The sequence below is a fragment of the Astatotilapia calliptera genome, chromosome 1 (assembly GCF_964374335.1).
Source record: "Astatotilapia calliptera chromosome 1, fAstCal68.1, whole genome shotgun sequence".
In the NCBI taxonomy this organism is placed as follows: domain Eukaryota; kingdom Metazoa; phylum Chordata; class Actinopteri; order Cichliformes; family Cichlidae; genus Astatotilapia; species Astatotilapia calliptera.
The window spans coordinates 39,980,013-40,001,815 of NC_137422.1; the positions used below are offsets into that span (position 1 = coordinate 39,980,013).

A 21,803-nucleotide genomic window follows, 5' to 3' on the forward strand; every position below is an offset into this window, starting at 1 on the left:
AATAATAAATAAATTCTAACAACAGCTGATCAAGCTTAAACGTGCTGCTGTTGTTCAGCCGCTGGTTTCCTCTTTCTGGTGCAAAGTGGGCCAAAAGCAAACTAGAGACACGGACTCGCGACAGAAAAGCCGATCAGCTGATCATTAAGCAGTTTCATGATTGAAGTAGCAGCAGAGAGAGAGGCAGTCGCTCCATATATCGCTTGTTAAGCTTAACGCAGGAATGCTTTACAAACATTCAGAGATGGACTTACACACTTGCTTTACTTCTCTCGGGGATAACTTTGTCGGAGATAAAATGCCGGGTTGCTAGCGAAGCTCCACATGCTATCCAGACCACCGACAGGTCCCGCATGCCACAGCCGCTCTATCACGTGATGCATACTGCTCCGACGTGCTAACGTTCTGAGGTGAGTTACGGCGTGTTGCAAGTTTTGTGAGGTGCTTTCGTGATATTTAATGGATCAGATTACATTTTTTATTTTTCTCCGATATCCGATCCAGTAATTTAGGTCAGTATCGGACCGATACCGATACGTAATATCGGATCGGTCCATCTCTAGTATTAACATAGCTATAGTGATAGATAGCATAGTTACATAAACAATGGCTCATCAACTTTATCAGTTTCACATTCTTCCAAAAGCAGTTTTCGAAACATCTTTATGAGCTGACTAATGCTTGAACGTTGCTGTAGGTCCACAGAAAAACTGTTCAAACGGCAACACAAAAGGTTTTAACCTTTGTTCGAGTCTTCAGGTTTAATTGTCCCCTTCTCTGTCAAAAACATCCTCTGTTCTTTTCCTGGTAACATATTGTATCTGGCTTTGTACATAATTTTTGCAGTTTTATACTTTACAAGATCCATAAACGTCATAAACGTAATGTTAGTGTGGTCTCTAAATCCTGCTTCAGTAATCATCCTGATTGCTTTTTTCATAATGGCTGAAGTGAAGTTTGGTGTGCATTTCCCAGATTTCCACACAGTAAATATGCCAAATATGGCAGTGTAAGTGTACAGTAAAGTACCTGGAGTGATTTGGAAGGCAAAAAATGTTTAGCTTGTATATGCTTCATGTGAGGTTTCCAGCAGATTTTGTTGTCTATTATCACACCCAGAAATTTTGTATGAGAAACTTACTTCAACATTATTTATCAACAATTTCGCTCCAGCATCTTTTTTACAGTTTCCAAACAACATAAATGTAGTTTTATTCAAATTTAGTGAAAACTTGTTTCTGTCAAACCTTGTTTTCAGTTTAATCATTTCTTGTGTGACAAAAAAAGCTGCTGTGAATTCTCTCCAGCACAAACAATATTTGTATCATCTGCAAATAAAATAACCTGTAATATATCAGATGTTTTACATATATCATTGATGTAGAGGATAAACAGCTTTGGTCCCAGCACTGACCCCAGGCACTCTGATAATCGCCAGGCTTCACAAATTGTTGCCTGTCTCTCAAATAACTCCTGACCCACTCTAGCACCACTCCTCTAATGTCACAATACTCCAGCTTATCAAGTAATAGTTCATGATTGTGTCAAAAGCTTTTTTTAGGTCAATGAAAACACCAACTGTCTTTGATCTGTGTTATTGGTGATATTTTCAATTAGTTCCATTAAAGCCATGGATGGTGATCTGTTTGGTCTGAAACCACACCGACTGTCCATTATTATTTTGTGTTTATCTATAAATTTGTCAAGTCTATTAATGAAAACTTTTTCCAGTATTTTTGAAAATTGTGAAAGTGAATTTGTGTCTATCTCCCTTTTAAACTGTGGTATTACTTTAGCTGTTTTCATTTGTGTTGGGACTGCAGCAGTTTGTAGAGACAAATTGCAAATGTATGTTAAAGGTTTGGAGATGCCATTGATAACTTTCTTAACGATTTCCATATCAATGTCATCAAAGTCTGTAGACCTGTTTGTTTGTGATTTCCCAACAATATCAATGATTTCCTTTTCTTCTGAACAACACTGAATGAGGATTACGTTCAATGAGTTTATTTCAAGAGGAAGCTGCTCATAAAGTTACACAATTACACAGTAAATTTTTGTTTATTATAAAGGCGAATCCACAGTTTTTGTCTTGGTCGTATCCTTTTATCTTGTTGTATTTATCTGCAGCACCTTAAAGGCCGGTCTGTGACATTAAACCGGTCGGTGGCGCAGAAAGGTCGGGGGCCGCTGATGTAGAGGCTGAGCCTCCCTCAGCCGGTTATGATGCTTCAATAGATTCTCAGGAATATGAGAACAAAGACCTGCAAACATCCATCGTGACTGTCGACGGATGCTGAGGCAGCTCTGGCTCCTGCGTCACATGTTCGATGCTCTGTGGGAATTTACAGTAAAGCGCGACTGTGTGTGTTTAATATTCAACAGTAAATAACTGACGTGTCTTTGGGTTGATGCAGCATGTGTGTGTGCCAACACACTGTGTTATATAATTATATGTTTTTTGTTTAGTGTGTGTTGCTCTGACATCAGCAGGAGCGTCCCTCGGTGCTCAGCAGCCTGCCGGTGTTCCCGGACGCTTCACCGCAGCCCGGCCGTCTTATTGTGTTTATTCAGTAAACAGGGCGATTACATCGGCCCGCAAACTCTCGCTGCACTCCCGGCTCTAATCCACATCTTCATCTGAGCTTTCCTCTACTGAGCTTAAAACAAGAACGAGCTTCGGTTTCAAAATAAGCGAGCATCATCTCACTCTCTGTTCTTCTGAAATCAGACCGTACGCAGAGCGCCCGGCGCCTCGTCCACAGGGTTGCGGTGGTGATTCAGAGACGGGCTGGCACAGCCTTATCTCCTCCGTCAGTCTAGACTGCTGACATCAGCGTTCCACCCTCTCTGCTTTCACATCTCATTAAGGCGCAGCAAAAAAAATAGAGCCATATGTTGGAACGCACAAATACACAAATTTGTACCAAGTTTCATGCTTTGGAACGTTTTCCATGAAGCACGTGGAGTTAAAAACTCGCCCTCGTTCGTTTCAACACATCTGTGTGAAGCTGATCAGTCGCACCGACGGATCCATCCTGGTACAGGTCACAGAGGCTGCAGGTGACTGGAGGTGGGTTTGGATCCAGCTGACAGATCACCTGAATGTGTTGTGACAGCCTTACACTGGGTTTTAAGTGTACAGTAGGCATTTGAGCTGTTTGACCTGAGACATCGTTTCCATCATCATCACAGGCTCTGAAAATGACTTTAAAGCCAGAGGTCTATGAGGAGGGCGTGGCGTCTTATCTGTTTGATCTACATTTTAATGTTCAGATCCTGTCGCCTGTGTAAACATGACTGTAATAAGTCTGTGGCAGGAATCCAGCATCATCATCTGTTCAGGTTGGATAACTGGTGGAGTTAACGTATCTTCACTGAAACACGGTCACGTTTTGCCTAACGGAGGCTCTGCTGTTTATGTACCCGTCGCCATGGTGAATCCTCGTAGCGCAGCTCCACTGATGATGGCACACTTTCATGCACAGACACACAAAGTCGACTGGATGAGTTTCCCGTCGTTCCTGTCCCTGAACTGGGAGCTGATGCAGTGGGAGTTTGTTAAAGCAGCTTTCTGGAGACGTTCCCTGGATCCCAGCTTTGACTGAACCAGCCTCCGGACTTTATCAGCTCAATAAAAGCTTCATTTTTGTTGCTCCGCCTTCGTTTTTGGAGCTTCTTTCAACATCATACCAGAATTAACTGATCGGAACAACAAAACTCGTCACTGTGATATTTCGAGGCAGAATGCAACAAACCACAAGTTTCCCGTGAATTTGTATTTGAATGAAACAGGATAAAACACTGAAGTCGCTGCATTTTATATGAAGTCAGAGGTCAGTGTGGAGAAATATGACTGTAAACTGTTAGTGGAGGCTCATTCGTGACCCTGTTAAAGACGGAGCCGAAGGAACCGCCCACCCTCACACATGAACACACACCCTTCACATGTACAGTAATGATTTAACTAACACCGATCAGTGTGTATGGTGTGTGTGTGTCTAATCGTACTGATGTCTGTGACCAGGCTCTTTACTGCAGAGTCAAATCTGTCTTTGGTTGTTGGAAAGCGCGTGCCTTCAATAATGCACACGCTGTTTGTGGAAGTCATAAAATTGAAATCAGAAAGGTTTTCCAGAAACTCTTCTCTGTGAGCCAATAGGAGCCCAGCAGGTGATGTGAGCCTGCATTGGATATTCTGCTCAAAGGCTGACCGGCAGCCAAGCGCACAAATTACAGAGGACAGAAAATTCAGCTGTAAACACTCCAACGCGTCGCAGAGGCCAAGGCTGTGGTTATTTCTGCTCGAGAGCGTCTGCTGGTGAAGAGACACTGGCTTCTCTGATTATTCATCTCAATCAAACGTCGACATCTAGCAGCTCGAGAGCTTAAAGACAGAACTGCATCTTATGGTTTTGATGTGAGCAACACTTGCTGTTCACATGATGACATCTGTGAAAAAAAAGGTTTTCTTGCTATTTTCCTGAAGATACTTTTTATAAGGGACAGAGTATCCTGCATAAACTGCCATCACTGCTGAACCTTTACCCACGTATGCAGAGCAGAGCTGACAGATGAAGCAAACACACGGAAATCCCCCAAAGCTGCAGTTCCACTAATGTCCAGCAGAGGCTGTTTACAGCCTGATGCACATAGTTTGGTCTCTGTACACAGGGCTGCACATAAGTGGTCTGCAGGTGCACATTCGACATCTTTAAAAGTTCTAAACAAATGTCTGTCCTCCTCCAGAAAATCTTATGTACGCAAACGCGCGTTGCAACGTCTTATCTGGTGCGCGTCTTTTATTTTAACAGCGAATGTGCACCTGCAGAGCACTTATGTGCAGCCCTGTCTATAGACAGTTTCCCCCTTCATGACACCTGTACAGGGGGGAGAATGTTTTTGTAACACAACTGTTTTGTATTAAGGCTTAATGTTTGCATTATTAGGGGCGTGGCCTGACACAGGCAGCTGTAGCTGCTAGTACAGCTATTAAAAAGCAACCCCGCCCTTCTTCCTTGACTGAAGAAGCACTAATATTCATGCTTGTGATGCACAAATGCTTCAGCTTTCAGCCCCATCGCTGTATTCTGCTCATGCAGACTGTGAGCTTTCTCCGTGTCTTCGGTGACCTTGCGGTCTCTTACCTTGGGGGGCACGGCTCAGGGTTACAGATGCGGATCATTACCGACGGCCTGCTGGATGGATCGCACAGAGCGTCGTCCACCTCCTCATCTTGCTTCCTGTTCACACACCTCACCACTGCTGTCTGCTTGCCTGGGCAGAGGAAATACAGAAAAATGTTTAGAAGAAGCATCAGCATTTCAGCTGCGAGCATCCGATCGGCAAACCTCACCGGCAGCACACGTGGCCGAGCAGGCAGTGAAGCCTCTGAAGTCCCAGCTGTGCAGGTCGTCAGCATGGAACAAAGGAGCACCGTGGTCTCGGACTGCGGTGGCTCTGGTACACGGCCCGTGGTTGCAGGGCCTCTCCAGCTGGGGCCTGTCCCCGCCACACTCCTCCTCTGGAAGGTCCACCTCTGTCTTGGTGAAAGTGAGCAGCACCTGACATTTCACCTCCCGAGTTTGCCTGCCAGGGCCGCAGGTGGTGCTGCAGGGGGACCAGGGCCCGGGTATGAATCTGCACAGGACGAGAGCAAAAGTCTCCAATAAGTCCTTCAGTGGTGACGTCACGTGGTCACTTCAATGTCTGCAAAGCTCATTTCCAACCTTTTTTTTGTTACGAGCTTAGCTTGCATCTGCAATTTATTCATTTAACATTTTTAGAGTGTGATGAATATTTTATTTGCACCAAAGACATCACAGTTAACTAAAGCTAAACGTCTTTGGCTTGAATGGACCTTTGCTGGGTGACCACTTACATGTGTGACTGCTATAATCATGCTTACATATGTGTGTTAATCTGTGTGCTCATCATCCTGATATTTCTGGTCACTCTCAACATTTTTAAGCAAAAATAGAAGATAAATTAAATTAGCACACCCACTCTAAACCCACCTTTAAAACCTGAATAACTGATTTGCCAGACGTCCACAGATTCAGTTTTTCAGGATTGTTTTGTCTGCGTATTTATACATATTTCTAATATAAACGTGTGTTTTCACCATTCCTACACGACAACATGTACGTGTTGTTTCTGTGTCATTGCGTGTTGTATGGTGAGATCATTCGCTTGAGCCTCTCGACTGTAGGCCGTGACATCACCGTGACATCGCCCACTGGTGAGTGGAGCCTCAGGCGGAGCATTTACATCGTTGCCAGCAAACTGGACGTGATGAGCGAGGACGCCGCTCACTCACTGGCTAACAACATGTGGTTGACATGCTGTTTTCCAGAGGGGGCGCCCCCTGCTGGTCACTACAGATAATGCAGGTTTGAGGTACTTTGAGGAAAAGCAGCAGTAAAGGGAGCTTGTTGCTGGGCGGGAACTTTGGGCCAATAAAGAAATGGAAAATTCCAGAGAGGAAATGTTTCTGATAAATTCAACATTAAGTTTTACGTTTCTATAACTGTGACTCAGCTGTGATATGAAGGTTGTTGTATCGTAGCTTCCATATCGAATCCATGAATATCGTGTTGAGTTTCTTTTTTGAATTTCACATTGTCCAACCTCCAAAGATTCATCAATAACGCCTGTCGAAGTGAACGATATTCACAGATCCCAGAGCGAAGCCTGAGTTTGAAAATCATTTGCAGGAAAAATAAAGCATTTGAAGTGATTCCCCTTTTTTCACTCTACAGTCATTTATGGAATCAAGTGAACGCGTAAAACCGGCACACACAACTCTGTCTATGTGCAGCAGATAATATGATGGACAAACACACCGTCGTGCTGAGGAAACAGCCAACGCCACTGCTGCCTGGCAGTAAAGCGAAGAATAATAACTGGAGCTGCTGACTGACAGATGCACAGCAGGAAATGTGCGACCGTGAGCTTGTTAAGACAAATAAGCAGAGAGATACGTTCCCTGGAGGCCAGACTCTCAGCTCCCTGGAGGGGAGGTGGCATATATTTAGACAGAGTTCTGTGACTGGGAGGTAGGTTAGAGCTCAGTCACCGTCTGACAGGTGAGACGGAAACGTGCAGAAATAAGGAGGGAAAAATGCAGAATATAGCTGCGATCAGGCTGGATTGATAAAACCACGGTATATGTACACGATCAGCCACAACATTAAAGACGCCTCGTCTGCATGAACAGATCCACCGCACCGAGGCGTGACTGCAGGACTTCTGGGTAATCCTCTGGCGTCTGTGGTGCGTCCCACAAATGATTTACAGGTCTGGGAGTTCATTATCTGTAATGCTAATGCTAACTAGCTTATGAAGCTGCATCCACAGACACAGTCCTGCTATTTCACCCAAGCTGGAGCTCAGACTTCCTGGACAATCTGTTAGTGCGGCTAACCTCACAGCAGCCATATAATGATCCCAAAAAGGCTCCAACAGCACAAACATAGTCCAGATGTGCAGCTCAGGTGAAGCCTGTGTCACCATCCACCTGTCAGTCACAGAGGCCACGCCCCTAATAATGCAAGGGTGTGGTCATGTTTATATCTATGCTGCTGTCGGCTGTGCTGTGCTCAGGTGGAATGGATAAATGCAAAGAGACCCGATGAGCATCGCAGTCGGTGTTAACAGTACGTGTTTCTCCCCTTTAATATGCTTTTTGCAGCACGCGGTGTAATTACCTCGTTTCCAGTATGAGCCTCACATGCTCACCAAATTAACGTGGCTCAGATAAGATTAGCTTGGCTGCGTGCGAAGACGATTTGTTGGCGCCCGCTGAGGGCGCGTGCACGGGAGGTGTTTCAAGAGCGTGTTTGCAAAGTCTTTGATGAGCAAATGTGTGTCTGCCAAGTGTTTGAGGTGTGTGTGAGCTCAGAAAGCTGATGGATCCCAGGGAGGCTATCAGACTGACCAGACCCTGAGCAGCAGGCGATAATCACATGCTTATCATCAGCCGCGGTGGGAGAGGAAACACACCCGGACAGATTCACACAGCCCTGGTGTGTGTGTGTGTGTGTGTGTGTGTGTGTGTGTGTGTAGGATGATATACCTGCAAAGGGTTTGTGCTACCTGAAAAAGAAGCGTAGACTGTGTCAGAGCGACGTGAAGCTCTTACACGGTGTTTCAAGAGTTCTGGGTTCAAGTTTTACTTAATGAAACAAACGTGCTCCTCAGTATAAAAGCTGAACTCTCATCTACAACAGCATGAGAGTATGGAGACCCCCGATCAGGCGCTCCCCATCTGCTGTAATGACAGACACAAACTCTTCTGCTAAATTCACACTGTCAGGACAAAAAGTCTAAAAATACTTTGCAGCTGTAACAGCCTCGGCTCTTCTGGGAATGCTTTCCACAACATTTCGCAGTGTGTTCATGGGAATGGTTGACCATTCTTCCAGAAGTGCATTTGTAAGGAAGTTTCACAGGTGGCATCAGCACCACGCTGGAGTTCACTGAGCTCCTGAGAGCGAGCCGCTCCTTCACAAACGTTTGCAGGTTTGCCCAGGAGCTTGATTTCATACACCTGCGTCCATGGATGTGATGGAACACCTGAATCGATCATTTGGATGGGTGAGTGAACACTTCTGAGGTAATAAACCTCAGAGAAACAGGCTGTGGTCTCCTCACTCCTCACTTTTCAAGTGCTTCACAAACCCGAACAGTACAGCTAACACATGATGAAGAACACTTACTGCTGAAGAGACCGAGTGAAAGAGCACAGTTTATCCTCGTTTTACCCAACACCATACTCTGAGCTTTTGTTCTGTCACCGGTTAGCTAGCATAACCTAATGTAGGACTAGCAGTAACCCACCAACCAAGTCAGCCACCTCATGTCATGTGTGAGCGTGACGTTTTTGGTGCAGGGCTCCAGGGTCTACAGGAGGTTAACTGACCTGGATTTGGTTTAATGTGCACATGCAGCATGATGAAAGCCATGATTCTCTATGGACGAGTATCAACAAACTAATACGTCCCGTTTTCAGTCACAGGACGTCGGAGGCTGAGTACTGAGACGCAGCTGCTGTCCTGGAGGAGACAGGAGGTCTCTACACAACCTTCTGATGTCTTCTCTGTCCAGCAGCTGTAACGGGTCATAAATTACATATTGTTATAATTACATGTGTTCTAGTACCCAAACCGTCTCTTCCAACCCTGTAAAAAAACACATATACTGTATATTTAGCCACCCTGATGTTCCCGATCGCGTGTTTTTAGTTCCATTATTGTCATCATGGTGTCTGTCTTTGCTAGCTGCTCTAAATGTGCTGCATATGTGTTATAGGCACAGTCAATGCTAGCATGAACAGATAATTCCTGCTAGCTTGGAAGTTGGTTGCATTGGGTTGTAGGAGCTGGAGCGAGCAAGTTGGAGGTCTTTCTTTCTTTTTAGCTTTCATCGTCAGACACAACCAGGAACACACCGGTTACACAGCCACCAACTTAATCCAGGAGAACAATAACTTATAACCAACCTCAGGCCTGCGTGAGGATTATTTGAGGAGAAGAGTTCTCCAAACACGACTTCCTCCTGAATCACCCAAACTAAGACGGCTTGGATGAGTTCAAGGAAAATTTATTAACAAATGCTGTTAACTGAGCTTCTGCTCAAACTGCACGATTGACTCGCAGGGGTTAAAAGTTCGTAGGTCACGATGCTCTGATGCGACCTGAGTGCTCACACTGTGCGTCCATAACATGAAGCTTATAACAGAAAATCTGTCGCTCTCTCTCTCTGTCTCTCACTCACACAGACACACCACCACCATCAACTTTGCTAAATTGCTAATGAAAAACATTGATCAGCTGTGGTTGAGCAGCAGTGTAGATCCAACTATTTTCACGGTTGTTGTGGTCGTGATAATTTTGTGAGGCCACATCGAAAAGGCTCGGATGAGCCAAAGTCCTACAAGTTGTGCCTCCATCGCTTGTGTCCAGATCACACGCCGCCGTGCTGCTCCGTCTTTTCACTTTCATTTCTGTGTTTGTGCGTGCGCAGTGTGCGAGGCTGCGGTGACGCCCTCACGACGGCCGCCAGGATTTCAAACAGGTTTGATTTTCTTACGACCGAACGATTGATGATCGGGAGCTGGTCGTGAGGTGTTAATCGCTTCTCGTTATCCCACGTATACTACACGATGCACGACACACGATGAAGGCGAAACTTGGGCCGATCCCCAAAACGGTCGCACGACTGAAAAATCGGCTCAAAATGAGCCAAAAATCACAGAGTGTGAGCCCAGCATACACAGAGAGGCTCTGCCCAGGTGGTGGGATCGAGCTCAGGGCCTTCTTGCTGTGCTCGTGCAGCAGTGCTAATCAAGCGAACTATAAAGATCAACAATGTTTTTGACCAGATTGTTATCGTGATTCTTAAATGCTTCTGATTCCTCACTGTTATATTTGCTGTTATATAAATAGAACTGAAATACACACAAATGTGTGCAGTGATAAACTAGAACACATCTGTCACCATGCAGCACATCTGTGCAGAGCTTTCTCTAACACACTGCTATGATGTGCTGTAGTAACTAAGGACTGAATGAATGGAGCCACCTTTGAATGGATCAGGTGTGTGTGTGTGTGTGTGTGTGTGTGTGTGTGTGTGTGTGTTGTAAAGTCAAGATGCGTTGTGAAAGCAGCTGATAACAGCAGAGTTAATGAGGGGATGATTCGTATTTATGAAAAGAAGACAAGCTGTTTATTAAAAAGCACTGAAGTGTGTTGGAGAGCAGACGATAACTCTGACAGTGTCGCATCCTGAGCTCACAGGATGTTTGCTTCTGTCTTCAAACGCATCTGAGCGACTGTCAGAATGTGTGTCTGCACTCACGTGGGGTTTTCTGTAGCGGTGTAGTGCTCCTCCAGCTCGTGGGCTTGTTTCGACCAGGGAAGCTTCGCCTCCACCGGCAGGGACTCTGACAGAGAGACAAAAAGTTAGAAAGACGTCTGACACAGCCGTTCACCATCAGCTGCTCCGAGCTCGGCCGCAGCTCAGAATTTTGTTTCTTAGGAATAAAAAGTTCAGCACTGGAAATATTTTTGCTACTGTGGTACTTTAAAAAAAAAACGTTTTCCATTATCACAGCAACAAGTCCGTCAGACTCAGTCTCACATTAAAGGACATCTACTGACAGCTGGGAGGGAGGCCGGCCTCCAGATGGATGTTATTTAACCAAGACACACATTTCATCCTCACATTTATCTCCCGTCTCTCATAAAGTTCACAAGACAGATTTAAATATTTGCTAAAGACCCTCCTGTGCTAATCATTTTATACAGTCCACTGTACAACGAGTGTTTTCCAATGAAATCACATTTACAGCTATAATACCACACACACACACACACACACACACACACACACACACACACACACACACACACACACACACACACTACTAGCTTTTAAAGAATCCAGCAGTTTAACAAGGAGGGAAGTTTGTTTGTGGTAGAATAGGGATCATAATTTACATCCACGGCTGATGCAAAAAGACCTGTTGTCATTAGAGGGGTTAGGCTTTAAATACAAAACACACACACACACACACACACACACACACACACACACACACACACACACACACACACACACACACACACACACACACACACAGCTAATAGGCTCAGCATGACTGCCAAAGAGTCCTGAGTCACACACAGCAGAAACAAATGGAACAAAACTATTAAAACATCTCATAATGTTCGTAAAATAAACATTTAAATTTAAAATGCTTCTCAGTTGTGGTCTTAGCTTATTTTAGCTTATTTTAAAACACACACACACACATTCTTGTTTTGCTATTTTAGTGAGGACATCTCATTGACATAATGCTTTCCCTAGCCGCTTACCCAAACCATCAAAAATGGATGCATAACCCAAACCATAACCTGTAACCCTGACACTAAAACCACATTTTGAGTCTCAGAAATACCTTCAAACTCATTATACTAACATTCAAATTTTTGGTCCCCACAAAGATGTCTAAACAGGTACACACACACACACTGCTGTAAGTCATCAGTGTCCCACCTCTGGGCTTGTGGCAGGCCACGGGGACCAGGCAGTCCTCCTTCACGTGAGGCTTGAGTGACGGTGAGCAGCCTCCGACGTGCTGCCCGCGGTGGTCGATGCACAGAACCACTCGGTAGCGCAGCCCTCGGCCACACGTCACCGTGCACTGCGACGGGACGGTAACACACACACACACACGTTACCTCACAAATGAATTAACCATCTTCAGTAATTAAGGCTGCATCAAACTCTTGCTGTCAGTGAATCGAGCGCTGACTGACGCGTTGGTCACTGAGCGTTTGAACATCTCTGATCCAGAAACGCTTTAACTGCTTAGACACAGTCAGAGTCTGACCTGCTACTGCAATGGTTTGTTTTTAGACATGCACCACATCCAGTGAGACGTGTGATGTTTCTACAAAACACCCTGTTATAAATGCAAAGCAGTAGTAAACAGCGTAGTGGATGCTGCTTGGTAAATCACATAAATGTTCCCCGGTGAGGAAATCGTGAAAGATTTTGTTTTGTAACCTTACAGCAGGTTTGATTATACTTCAATTACATTTGTTGGTGTGAGTCTTACTGCAGCTGAAACCAGTTTAATAATTCAATATTTGTCATTTTGTCATTTCCAAGTACTTCAGCGAGTGCCGGATATTAAGTTTCGACTAACATGTTAAACATCATACATGCAGAACAAAACCACCGCCAACAATATTAATAACAGGAAGTGTCAATGAATGTCCAGGGATGAAGATCGTGAGTCTGACACAGGTCACATGACTTCTATGAGCCTGCCTGTGTTAATTTATTCATTTAAAGTGGATTCATTATCATTTCATGTTCAGCTACTGAAACCACTGACCTGTGACCACTCCATGGCCACCCACTGGGGGCAGGCGAAGGTGTTGCAGATCTGTCGGGCGACAGGTCGCGGGGAGTGCGTGCACTTCCACTCATCCACCTGGGAGAACTGCCCGTGGGCGTCCTCCTCCACACACAGCACACTGCGATCCTGCCAGCCCCCATTTTCACCACAGGACACTGAGCACTGGGTCCAGGGGCCCTGCTCCCAGCTGTGCACACACAGAAGAGGCTAAATGAGTTTTATGTACCCAGATACTGAGTAAGGTGGAGGTGAGGAGGGGGCAGAACCTTCCTGCATAGAAAGAAACACCTGGAAGTGTGGAGGACGTGATTCGGCAGCGAGGTCAGCAGCACCTGTGACAGGCAGCGCACGGAGGTTATTACAGTGCTTTAAAATCACTCGACTTCAAACCAGAGAACAAAAACTCATATTTTTAGATCCTCTCCTTCCCCCTGTCCTCGCTGCTTTCATGTCTGATCGAAAGGTCACCTTATTTCATAAAAGCTGTGAGAATAATCTTAATAAGTAATGATGTAATAACATTTATGCACCAACGTGGAACATGTCTGAATCCCGTTCCTTTCCCCTGGAAGCCTCGTGTGGATCAGTGCAGGCCCAGATCCGACACATCCAGGTGGGAACACGAGGGTGGGGGGAGACGGAGAGGCAGGAACGTGTCACCTGAAATACGAAGCAACTCTGACACTTTTCCACAGCTAATGTCGATTCCACTTTACACTTATGTAAGCTATAGATTCAGCACTCAGTGAGTACAAGCACCCCGTTACACTCTGTCACACAGAAAGGAGGTCAGGGACATTAACGAGGCCATTTCAGAACAATTAAGACTGCAGGACTCTGTCTCATTATGTTGTAATTAGATAAGTGCGGTGATTAACAGTCTGTCTCATTGCAAGTGGTGCATCAGCCTCGATAGACTGCAATCAATGCGCGTTCCACATCCGACGGCTTTTAGAGCTGGAAGCATCACTGCACTGCATAACTGTCTTTCTCCAGCTCCTTTTTCAAACCAGGCTGTCTGCAGCCACGCTCATTATGCAACCCTGCTGACAATGACAACGATGTCTAATGCTTCTAATGCAGTCCAACAAAATGCTGGAGATTCGCACACTGCACAGAGTTCAAAGGTAGGTCAAAGGTTAGAGTGGCTGATGGGTGCACACAGTTCAGGACTGGGGGTTTATATCTGCTGCACGGTGTGTAAGTCAGTGGGAAACTGAGGCTACACTCATAGAGATGCTTTCATCTACAGTGCACAAAGTTTGCAGCTTTAAGTGTGTGCTTCTGGAAAATACACACATTTTAAATGAAGCTCTTCAGAATATCTACATTTATAAAAGGTGAAGGTGAAGCTAACAGACAGCTAGCAGAGGCCACGCCCCTAATAATTAGGGGTGCAACGATACACAAAATTCAGGTTCGATATTTTTTCGATACAAAAAAATGTTCATGCCTTTTTAATTTGTCATTTATTAAAATTATAAATATATATTTTCACTCAAAAGTACAGTTTTTAAATTTAATGTTGCTGAAACAACAAAGGGATAAAATAATAAATCTATCTGATCGAGGAATCCCTCATCTTTGGAAAAGAGAGTTTATTACAGAGAAATGGCTCTGTCAAAATAAAAGCTACACTATCCGCTTCTTCTGGGCTATATTCTCAGCAGCATATTAAACATATCAGGTCCCCATAAGGAGAATCCTGTGCTAACGGCTGTCTAAATGACTCGGGTAAAGTTTGTAGCATGTGTGCTTGTTGTTTTTGTCTGCTTCCACTTGTCTTTGCACTAGGATGATGTCGGAGTAAATGTGCAGTCATATTCGTTGTGTTCCCACTAGTGCTGTCAGCGTTAATCTGAAATGACGTTAACGCCACAACACGGCAAATCTCCGTTAACGAGCTACCGCAGATCGGCCCGTGCATGGGGCTGGACGGCCAACACGTTAACGAGCTAACTGCGCTAACGCAGTAGTTCCCACCCATGTAATTGAGCATTGCGTGGCAAATCCAACATACTGTTTTACTTTTGTCCATGACTCGCTTACCTTCAGGGTCATACGTCACATGAAAACCAAAATAGTTCCAAACGCCAGATCTGAATGAGGGTGGGGGAGGTTCAGTTTGCCATGTTGCAACGAGCTTAGCTAGCTTGCTAGCTTGCCCTGCGCTCAGTGAATCTGCGTTCAACTACTCCGCCTAGGCTGCACTGTCCAGCGCAGATCCACTGAGCGCTCAACACAGACAGCATCGTCAGAAGGAAAGTTGATCAAATAAATGTTGTATTGTTCGATACATATGCGTACCGAACCGAAAGCACTGTATCCAACGGTTCAATATCAATACGAGTATTGTTGCACCCCTAATAATAATGCAAACTTTAAGCCTTAATAAGCTTTAAACAGGTGAGTTATAAAACCATCCTCCCCCTGTACAGGTGTTATGAAGGAGAAATGACCCACAGAGACCAAACAGTTTGTTTCTGCTGTGAAGTTTTAACATGGGAGTCTATGGGGACTGACTCACTGCTGCCTCTGCTGGACGTTAGAGGTACTGTAGGCTTTGCCACTTTTAATTTTGAGGCTCTAAATATGACACCATCACGTCAAAAATAATAAGCATAATTCTCTCCTCTGTTAGAGCGTAACAGTCACCAGTGAGACCAGCGCAGCAGTCGCTGAGCGAGACGAGCTGGAACTCCACATGCATGAACTTATATTTGGGAGGAACTACATCCAAACTTCAAACACAAACGGTGGAGCTCTCTCTCCCTAAAGAACAGAAAAGAGTGAAGACGAGAGAGGCTTTTGTTGATTGAAGGGTAACGCTGTGGAACACCACGGAGGAACTCTTTCATTTTTCCCACGATTGAAGATGAAAAGTCAGACTTTTGTGGAAGGAGGATTTTTTTTTTTAAATAACTGTATACTCTCAGAAAAAAATCATCTTAGCAAAAACTAACAAAGTATTTTTAACAAAAGTTATGACTGAAAATCTGATCGCAGTGGTTTGAGCGTCTTGTGTGAGGCTCTAATGTAATTTATTTTTACTTTCGAGTGCATCGAGGTTCGTTTAACACTTTGATTTTATCTCAAGAGTTAGAGGTACTCACCGAGGCAGAGGCTGGAAGCGGTCATGAGGCATCACTGCTTTGAATCCATCACTGCAGGAGACAAATGTGATAGTGATAACCACACAGCAGCATATCTAACATATATAAACACTGTTAAAATCACTATCAAACACATTCTGTCATATTTGTTTAATCCATCATTAAAGCTCCTTTAATAATAAAGGTTCTGACACAGCTCAGGTTACACTCGTGTTCACAATCTGCTTTGTGCGACCCCAATAAACCCCCAAAGACAAAACGAACCATTATAAGAAAAACATGAGCTCATTTTGAATTTGAAGGCAGCAACACGTCTCTCGAAGCTGGACAGCTCCTGTGACGGTCTGTGAGCTGAGGAGAGCAGCTGCAGGGGGACGATGTCCCGTTCTGGTCTGATGGAGGACTCTAGCTGCTCTGCTTCGTCCTGTTGTTGCTTTCATGATGCTCCAGATGTTCTCAGCTGGTCAAAGATCTGGGCTGCAGGCGGGCCGGTTCAGCAGCTGGACTCCTATGAAGCCGTGCTGCTGATTTAACATCGTCCTGCTCAAACATGAAGGCCCTCCCTGAAAATCTAGATAGATCTGACCTCCGATCAGTTTCCACTTTGCTTCAGTCCATTTTAAAGGAGCTGTTTCCGGCCACATCTGGCTTCTTCCCTGCATGACGGAGCTTTAACCTGCACGTGTGGACGGCAGGCTGAGACACGTCACTGCCATCAAATTCAAAATGAGCTCATATTTGATATGAAATATTAAAATCTGTCAGTTTAAATATTTGATATGTTTTCTGTGTTCTGTTGTGAATAAAATATGTCTTTATGTGATTTGTGAACCATCGCATTGTGTCTTTATTTCCATTTTAGGCAGCGAGCCGACCCTAACAGATGCACAGACTCGTGCATCTGTTAGATCATCTGAATGAAGACGTGTGCATGCACTCAACTGGATCGTTCTTCTTTTTTTTCAAAATATGAAAATATTCCTCATTGATGTCAATGAAACCACTATGGGGGACGCTGGTATTTGATCCAGGAAGGCCAATAGCTCCCAGTTTCAACAGCGGGGCTCGCGTGCTGTGGTGTCAGCGTGCCAGATTTAAAAACGTTGACGCTAATCTGTCGGCTACAGTTAACACGCTGCAGCGGAGGAAGGAGACGATGACTATAAACAGGTAAAACAGTGTCGATGCCGAAGCGGCGACGCTGCACAGCCACCAGCTGTCCGCACCTCTCCGGGCAGGGGTCCATGTTGCACTCTTTGAGCTTTGGAGTGGGTTTGGTGTTTTCAGGGTAGCTGTTACAGTGGTGCTCGGGCAGCGTCTGGTTGGACCGGATGTCTGTGCACTCGGCAGAGTTCAGCTGGTAGCCTGAGGGAGGGAAGCGACCACGCCGTTACCGCTCTCACACTCTAAAAGTGAATCTAAAAGCATTTTTAATCACGGCGACGGTCAGCTCACCTCCTCCGCACGTGACCGAGCAGGGGAAGAAGTCAGTCTCTCTCCACTGGTATCGAATTGGTTTGTAGAACAGAAACTGGACAACGGTGTCCTTGGAGCCTCCGTACTTTATCTGCACAGCACAACAGAAGAGGGTGGACACAGCGGGCAGAGGGAAGAAGGACAAAGTCAAGCTCTGCATGTTAGAGGAGCCTCCGCTGAGTTTCTCAAACCAAATCTACGCAGTAATTCAGCCGTTTTCAAGCATTTAGTCCTAAAAAGATGAACCTGCAAAAATACAGAAAGATTTAAGGCTTTTGAAATTCCCATCATAAAGTGAAGGACTTGATCCTTACAGCGTTCAAACTGTTGCTTTGATAAGACGAGCACTTTCCAGCAGCCCTCCTTTTTTAATATAAAAGGCGTTTGAGTCATTCATCACACACTCTGCAGCTCTGGATAAGATTTAGCTTTGTGCACTGAAAGCATCGACTGCACACCGAGCTTTCAGACAGATGGTAATGTGTCATATTTGTCACCAAAGTAATTGCAATTACAGAGCGTAACTGATAGCAAACCCACTGCGGCTGGGCACCAGTGGGCACAAAGACGAGGAAACAAAAGAGCGGAAGACAAGACTGAATAAGTTTCTGACTGAGCCGAATTAATAAAACAATGCAACACTTTAATCTGCAAAATTCTGCCCTCCAGCCTGCATGAAATAACCATAATCTGCAGCTTGTGCCCACATCGGCGGGCAGACGTTCGTTTCCAGAACATGAGTCTGACCGAAATACTTCTACGCACCTGAGTAATCGGGTCCAGGTGGGCGAGGATCAGCAGCAGACGGACGGTAGTCAGCGCTCTGATCCCAAAACGAACCGGACAAATCATCCACACGGCAGAGAGGCCACTTTTGTTTCTCTGACGGGATACGATGCAGAAACTGCGTCTGCTCCATTAAACTGTCGTTTATTTCCTGAACAGTAATGACAGCGGCTCCGTGTTAAAGGATAAGAGTGGAGTTTCTCTGCTGTCTGTGTCACTCAGGCAGGTTAGAGCAGCCTTTGGTTGGATGGATTTTCTAGAAACCATCATATTGATTGATGATGGTTTAGCTTTTTTAATTAATCTGCATTTGGAAACTCTGACTTGGAGATTTGGGCTACAAATCACGTCACGTCTCCGATGTCTAAAAACTTTATGGTGCAAAGTTTAAACATGTTCAGCGAGTGAAATTAATACTTCTATTGAATAAGACGACCTACTAATACTTGTGGTACAACTTTTCATTTGAAAACAGCATTTTCTTAATTTGTGTGACTAAATATTTCATATTAAAAGGTTTTCAATATGATTTCTTTTACATTATTGTGAAATTCAACTATGTACAGTTCAGAAATTGTCAGTAGCTGTCTTTTGCAAAGTTTTTATGTTTTTACTTTTTCATTAGTCCAAACTTTGGACCATACAGTTTTTATGCGACGGGCCGACGGATGAGCAGGAGCGCATCGATCGAGTTGTTCTGTAGTCTCCAAGCGTTGCTGGAGCTTTAACTTCTTCAGACCCACACTTTCCACGGATGTTTAGAGAAGAAGCGAATAATAATTTTGGATAACTCCAAAATGCTTTTATCTGGTGCAGACAGCCGACTGTCGACGGCCCACTAAGAGCTCGTCTTTTCTACGAGTGGAAAAAAAGGAGGGCTGTGATGCTGGTAGTACAAAGTGGAAAATGCATTTCCACTTAGGCCTCATTGACAGAAATTCTAATAGTGCCGCAGGCAACAAGCTCTCAGTCTCATTAAAACAATGCCTCAAAAGCCAAATATTCGCAGCAGCCTGTTTTATTTATGTTTGCGCTCTTGTATCTGTGATAAAATATGTCAACAGAAGCTCAAAGTCCTCAGGCTGTTTCGCTATGAAGATAGCTTCACCTTGATGATGTAATCAGCGCCGAGTGGGCCGTGCGTCCTGAGTGTCTGCCGGTCGTTCCCCCTCTGAAAGTCCAAGGAGGTGTTTCCTATCACGTAGGAGCCCGTCGACTGCAGACCGGTCTCCTCCTTCCTCCCCTGAAGAGACACGGCTTCAATAACTGGCAGAGAGACAGAGCAGGAGGGAGTGTTATTAAAGCACACGCAGGATTAAATTCATGCTTTAAAAATGCAAATGTCTGAAATGTGACGCGCAACCCGACAAGACTGGGTGTGAAATTTGTTGTTTACTTCCACCGAGAGGAAACAAGTTCTTACCTAATACTGGAGATAAAAACTAGAGATCTGTGTGACTCACCTCGTTAGCTTACAACGCAGAGAAGACGAGTTTTTGGGAAGCGTTACAATCAGAGACATTATGGCAAACCAGGTAACAAAGACACAACAACCAAATCTGTAACAGCTGTGGGGTCTTCTTACTGTACTGCACTGCTGATTTCACAAAGGTACTCAATTCAATTTTATTTATATAGCGCTTAATCAAAACAACAGTCGCCTCAAGGCGCTTTATATTTCACAGTAGTACAATAATACATACAGAGAAAAACCCAACAATCATATGAGCCCCTATGAGCAGCACTTTGGCGACAGTGGGAAGGAAAAACTCCCTTATAACAGGAAGAAACCTCCAGCAGAACCAGGCTCAGGGAGGGGCGGGGCCATCTGCTGTGATTGGTTGGGGTGAGAGAAGGAAGACAGGATAGACGAAAAGTATTAAGTTCAGAGTACTCTAAAATGGGGAGTGATGTTAAAGTCCCACATTTTCGGTATCCGAAAAAGCAAAAAGATACAGTAGAAAACATAAACTTTGCATCAGTAGAAGATAAGATAAGACTTTATTGATCCCACAACGGGGAAATTTTTGCGTCACCTCAGCTCAGGTACAGATATCAGAAGAAAATACAACAATACAAATAAGTACAATCAGTGAAAAAAGTAAGATAATACACTATATACAATGGTAGCACACACAGTATGTGATTATGGATATGGTTGGAAATATGGAAGACATAAACTATATAGCTTGACATAACTATTGTACCACTACTATTCCTATTTCTAGACATGTACACACTAAATATACATATGTATACATATACATACATATATACCTGCACATGTCCATACACATGGACATATTAAGATCCAATATTAAGTCCTGTGTTCTGTCAAGTGTGATAAAATAAAGTTTTCCTCTCAGAGTTTGTTGTTTTACTGTAAACGGTGCTGCTCTGGTTCTGTCTGCAGGTGCAGGTCTGACATCTGTGACTTAGAGACTAAAAAGTTGCTGTACTCCATTCCAACGAGTAAAAATCAGTAGTAATATGAAGTACGCAGGCCTGTTACATTAAAGCACAGAGTTCTCACAAGAGATCCAAGGCTGTCTCCAAAAGGTGCAAACCACCTCTAATTACTCAGAGTTTCCTGTAGCCTCCTCACAGCCGCGTCTTCCAGCTCCTCCTTGGGGATCCTTGCACTCTCGAAAGCCAGGAAAGAAGAAGCAATTCCACTGGTGTGTCTTCGGGTCTATCCCTGGCGGATGCATCCAAAGAACTTCCAAAGAGAGCCGTATTCAGACTCCAGCAGTGTCTTCATATGATGGGCAAGAAGAGCAGCTCTGCTCCTTCTGACTGCTGAACTCTACAAACGAGTCCAGCCTTGGAATAGAATTAGTTTGCCGTTTGTGTGACTTTTGGTTGCTATCCACGGCTCATTAACCCGTTTAAACCGATGGGAGTGCCACCATAGCTTGCCCATACTAAGAAATTCCTGCTGTATTTGGTTCATTGTTGGCTGGCTTGTGGAATTGCTATGGGTTTGTCACTCTGGCAACCAAGCACAGACCACCCAAATCCTCATGTGGCTTTTGGATGAATATGTCGGCTGTTGGTCACGCCCCTTTTGTTATCTGGGACAGAAACTGTGCAACAAAAGAAAACGTGTAATCCTAAAGCCAACATGTGGGCCCAACCAGATACATATTCATTAATTCATTAAGGTCAATGAGTTAATGAGCACAGCTGTACCTGAACCTGGCACACTGAGTGTAGCTGCACAGCTTCTCTGTAAAAGGACTGGATGCCTCTGTCGGTGCACTCCTGTAGCTGATTGTGCATCATCACTCAGGATGATTCAGCGCCTTAAAAGCCAATGTGCAGGTATAAAAGCCTAGAGCAACTTCACTCTACCTGAAATTGTACAGTGAGCGGTGGGAAGGTGCCTCACTTTCCGGCTGCTCAGGCTAAATTACACAGTCCACCTCTATTCGCCTGCTGGTGCTTGTTGCCTCAGCGCTTGCCTCTTGGAACAAAATACTAAAATCTACTGGCAG

General features: G+C 44.7%; 1 protein-coding gene and 1 long non-coding RNA gene across 5 annotated transcripts in view; one reads left to right on the forward strand and one right to left on the reverse strand.

Annotated features, from left to right (window-relative positions):
- adamtsl3 (ADAMTS-like 3) overlaps positions 1 to 21,803 on the reverse strand; it is a 226,175-nt gene that overhangs the window by 38,086 nt on the left and 166,286 nt on the right. For all 4 annotated transcript variants that reach the window (XM_080300885.1, XM_080300882.1, XM_080300884.1 and 1 more), the window contains 9 exons: positions 19,415 to 19,572; positions 17,500 to 17,611; positions 17,271 to 17,409; positions 16,045 to 16,095; positions 12,908 to 13,118; positions 12,061 to 12,208; positions 10,861 to 10,945; positions 5,357 to 5,640; positions 5,148 to 5,277 (listed from right to left, as the gene is read on the reverse strand). In XM_080300885.1, coding sequence (XP_080157011.1) covers positions 5,148 to 5,277; positions 5,357 to 5,640; positions 10,861 to 10,945; positions 12,061 to 12,208; positions 12,908 to 13,118; positions 16,045 to 16,095; positions 17,271 to 17,409; positions 17,500 to 17,611; positions 19,415 to 19,572 — 1,318 coding nt within the window. The remainder of the gene's footprint in view (positions 1 to 5,147; positions 5,278 to 5,356; positions 5,641 to 10,860; positions 10,946 to 12,060; positions 12,209 to 12,907; positions 13,119 to 16,044; positions 16,096 to 17,270; positions 17,410 to 17,499; positions 17,612 to 19,414; positions 19,573 to 21,803) is intronic.
- Positions 13,569 to 16,071, forward strand: LOC145428547 (uncharacterized). The gene is made up of 3 exons (XR_013908840.1): positions 13,569 to 14,058; positions 15,370 to 15,482; positions 15,573 to 16,071. It is a non-coding gene; the product is annotated as an uncharacterized LOC145428547 (long non-coding RNA).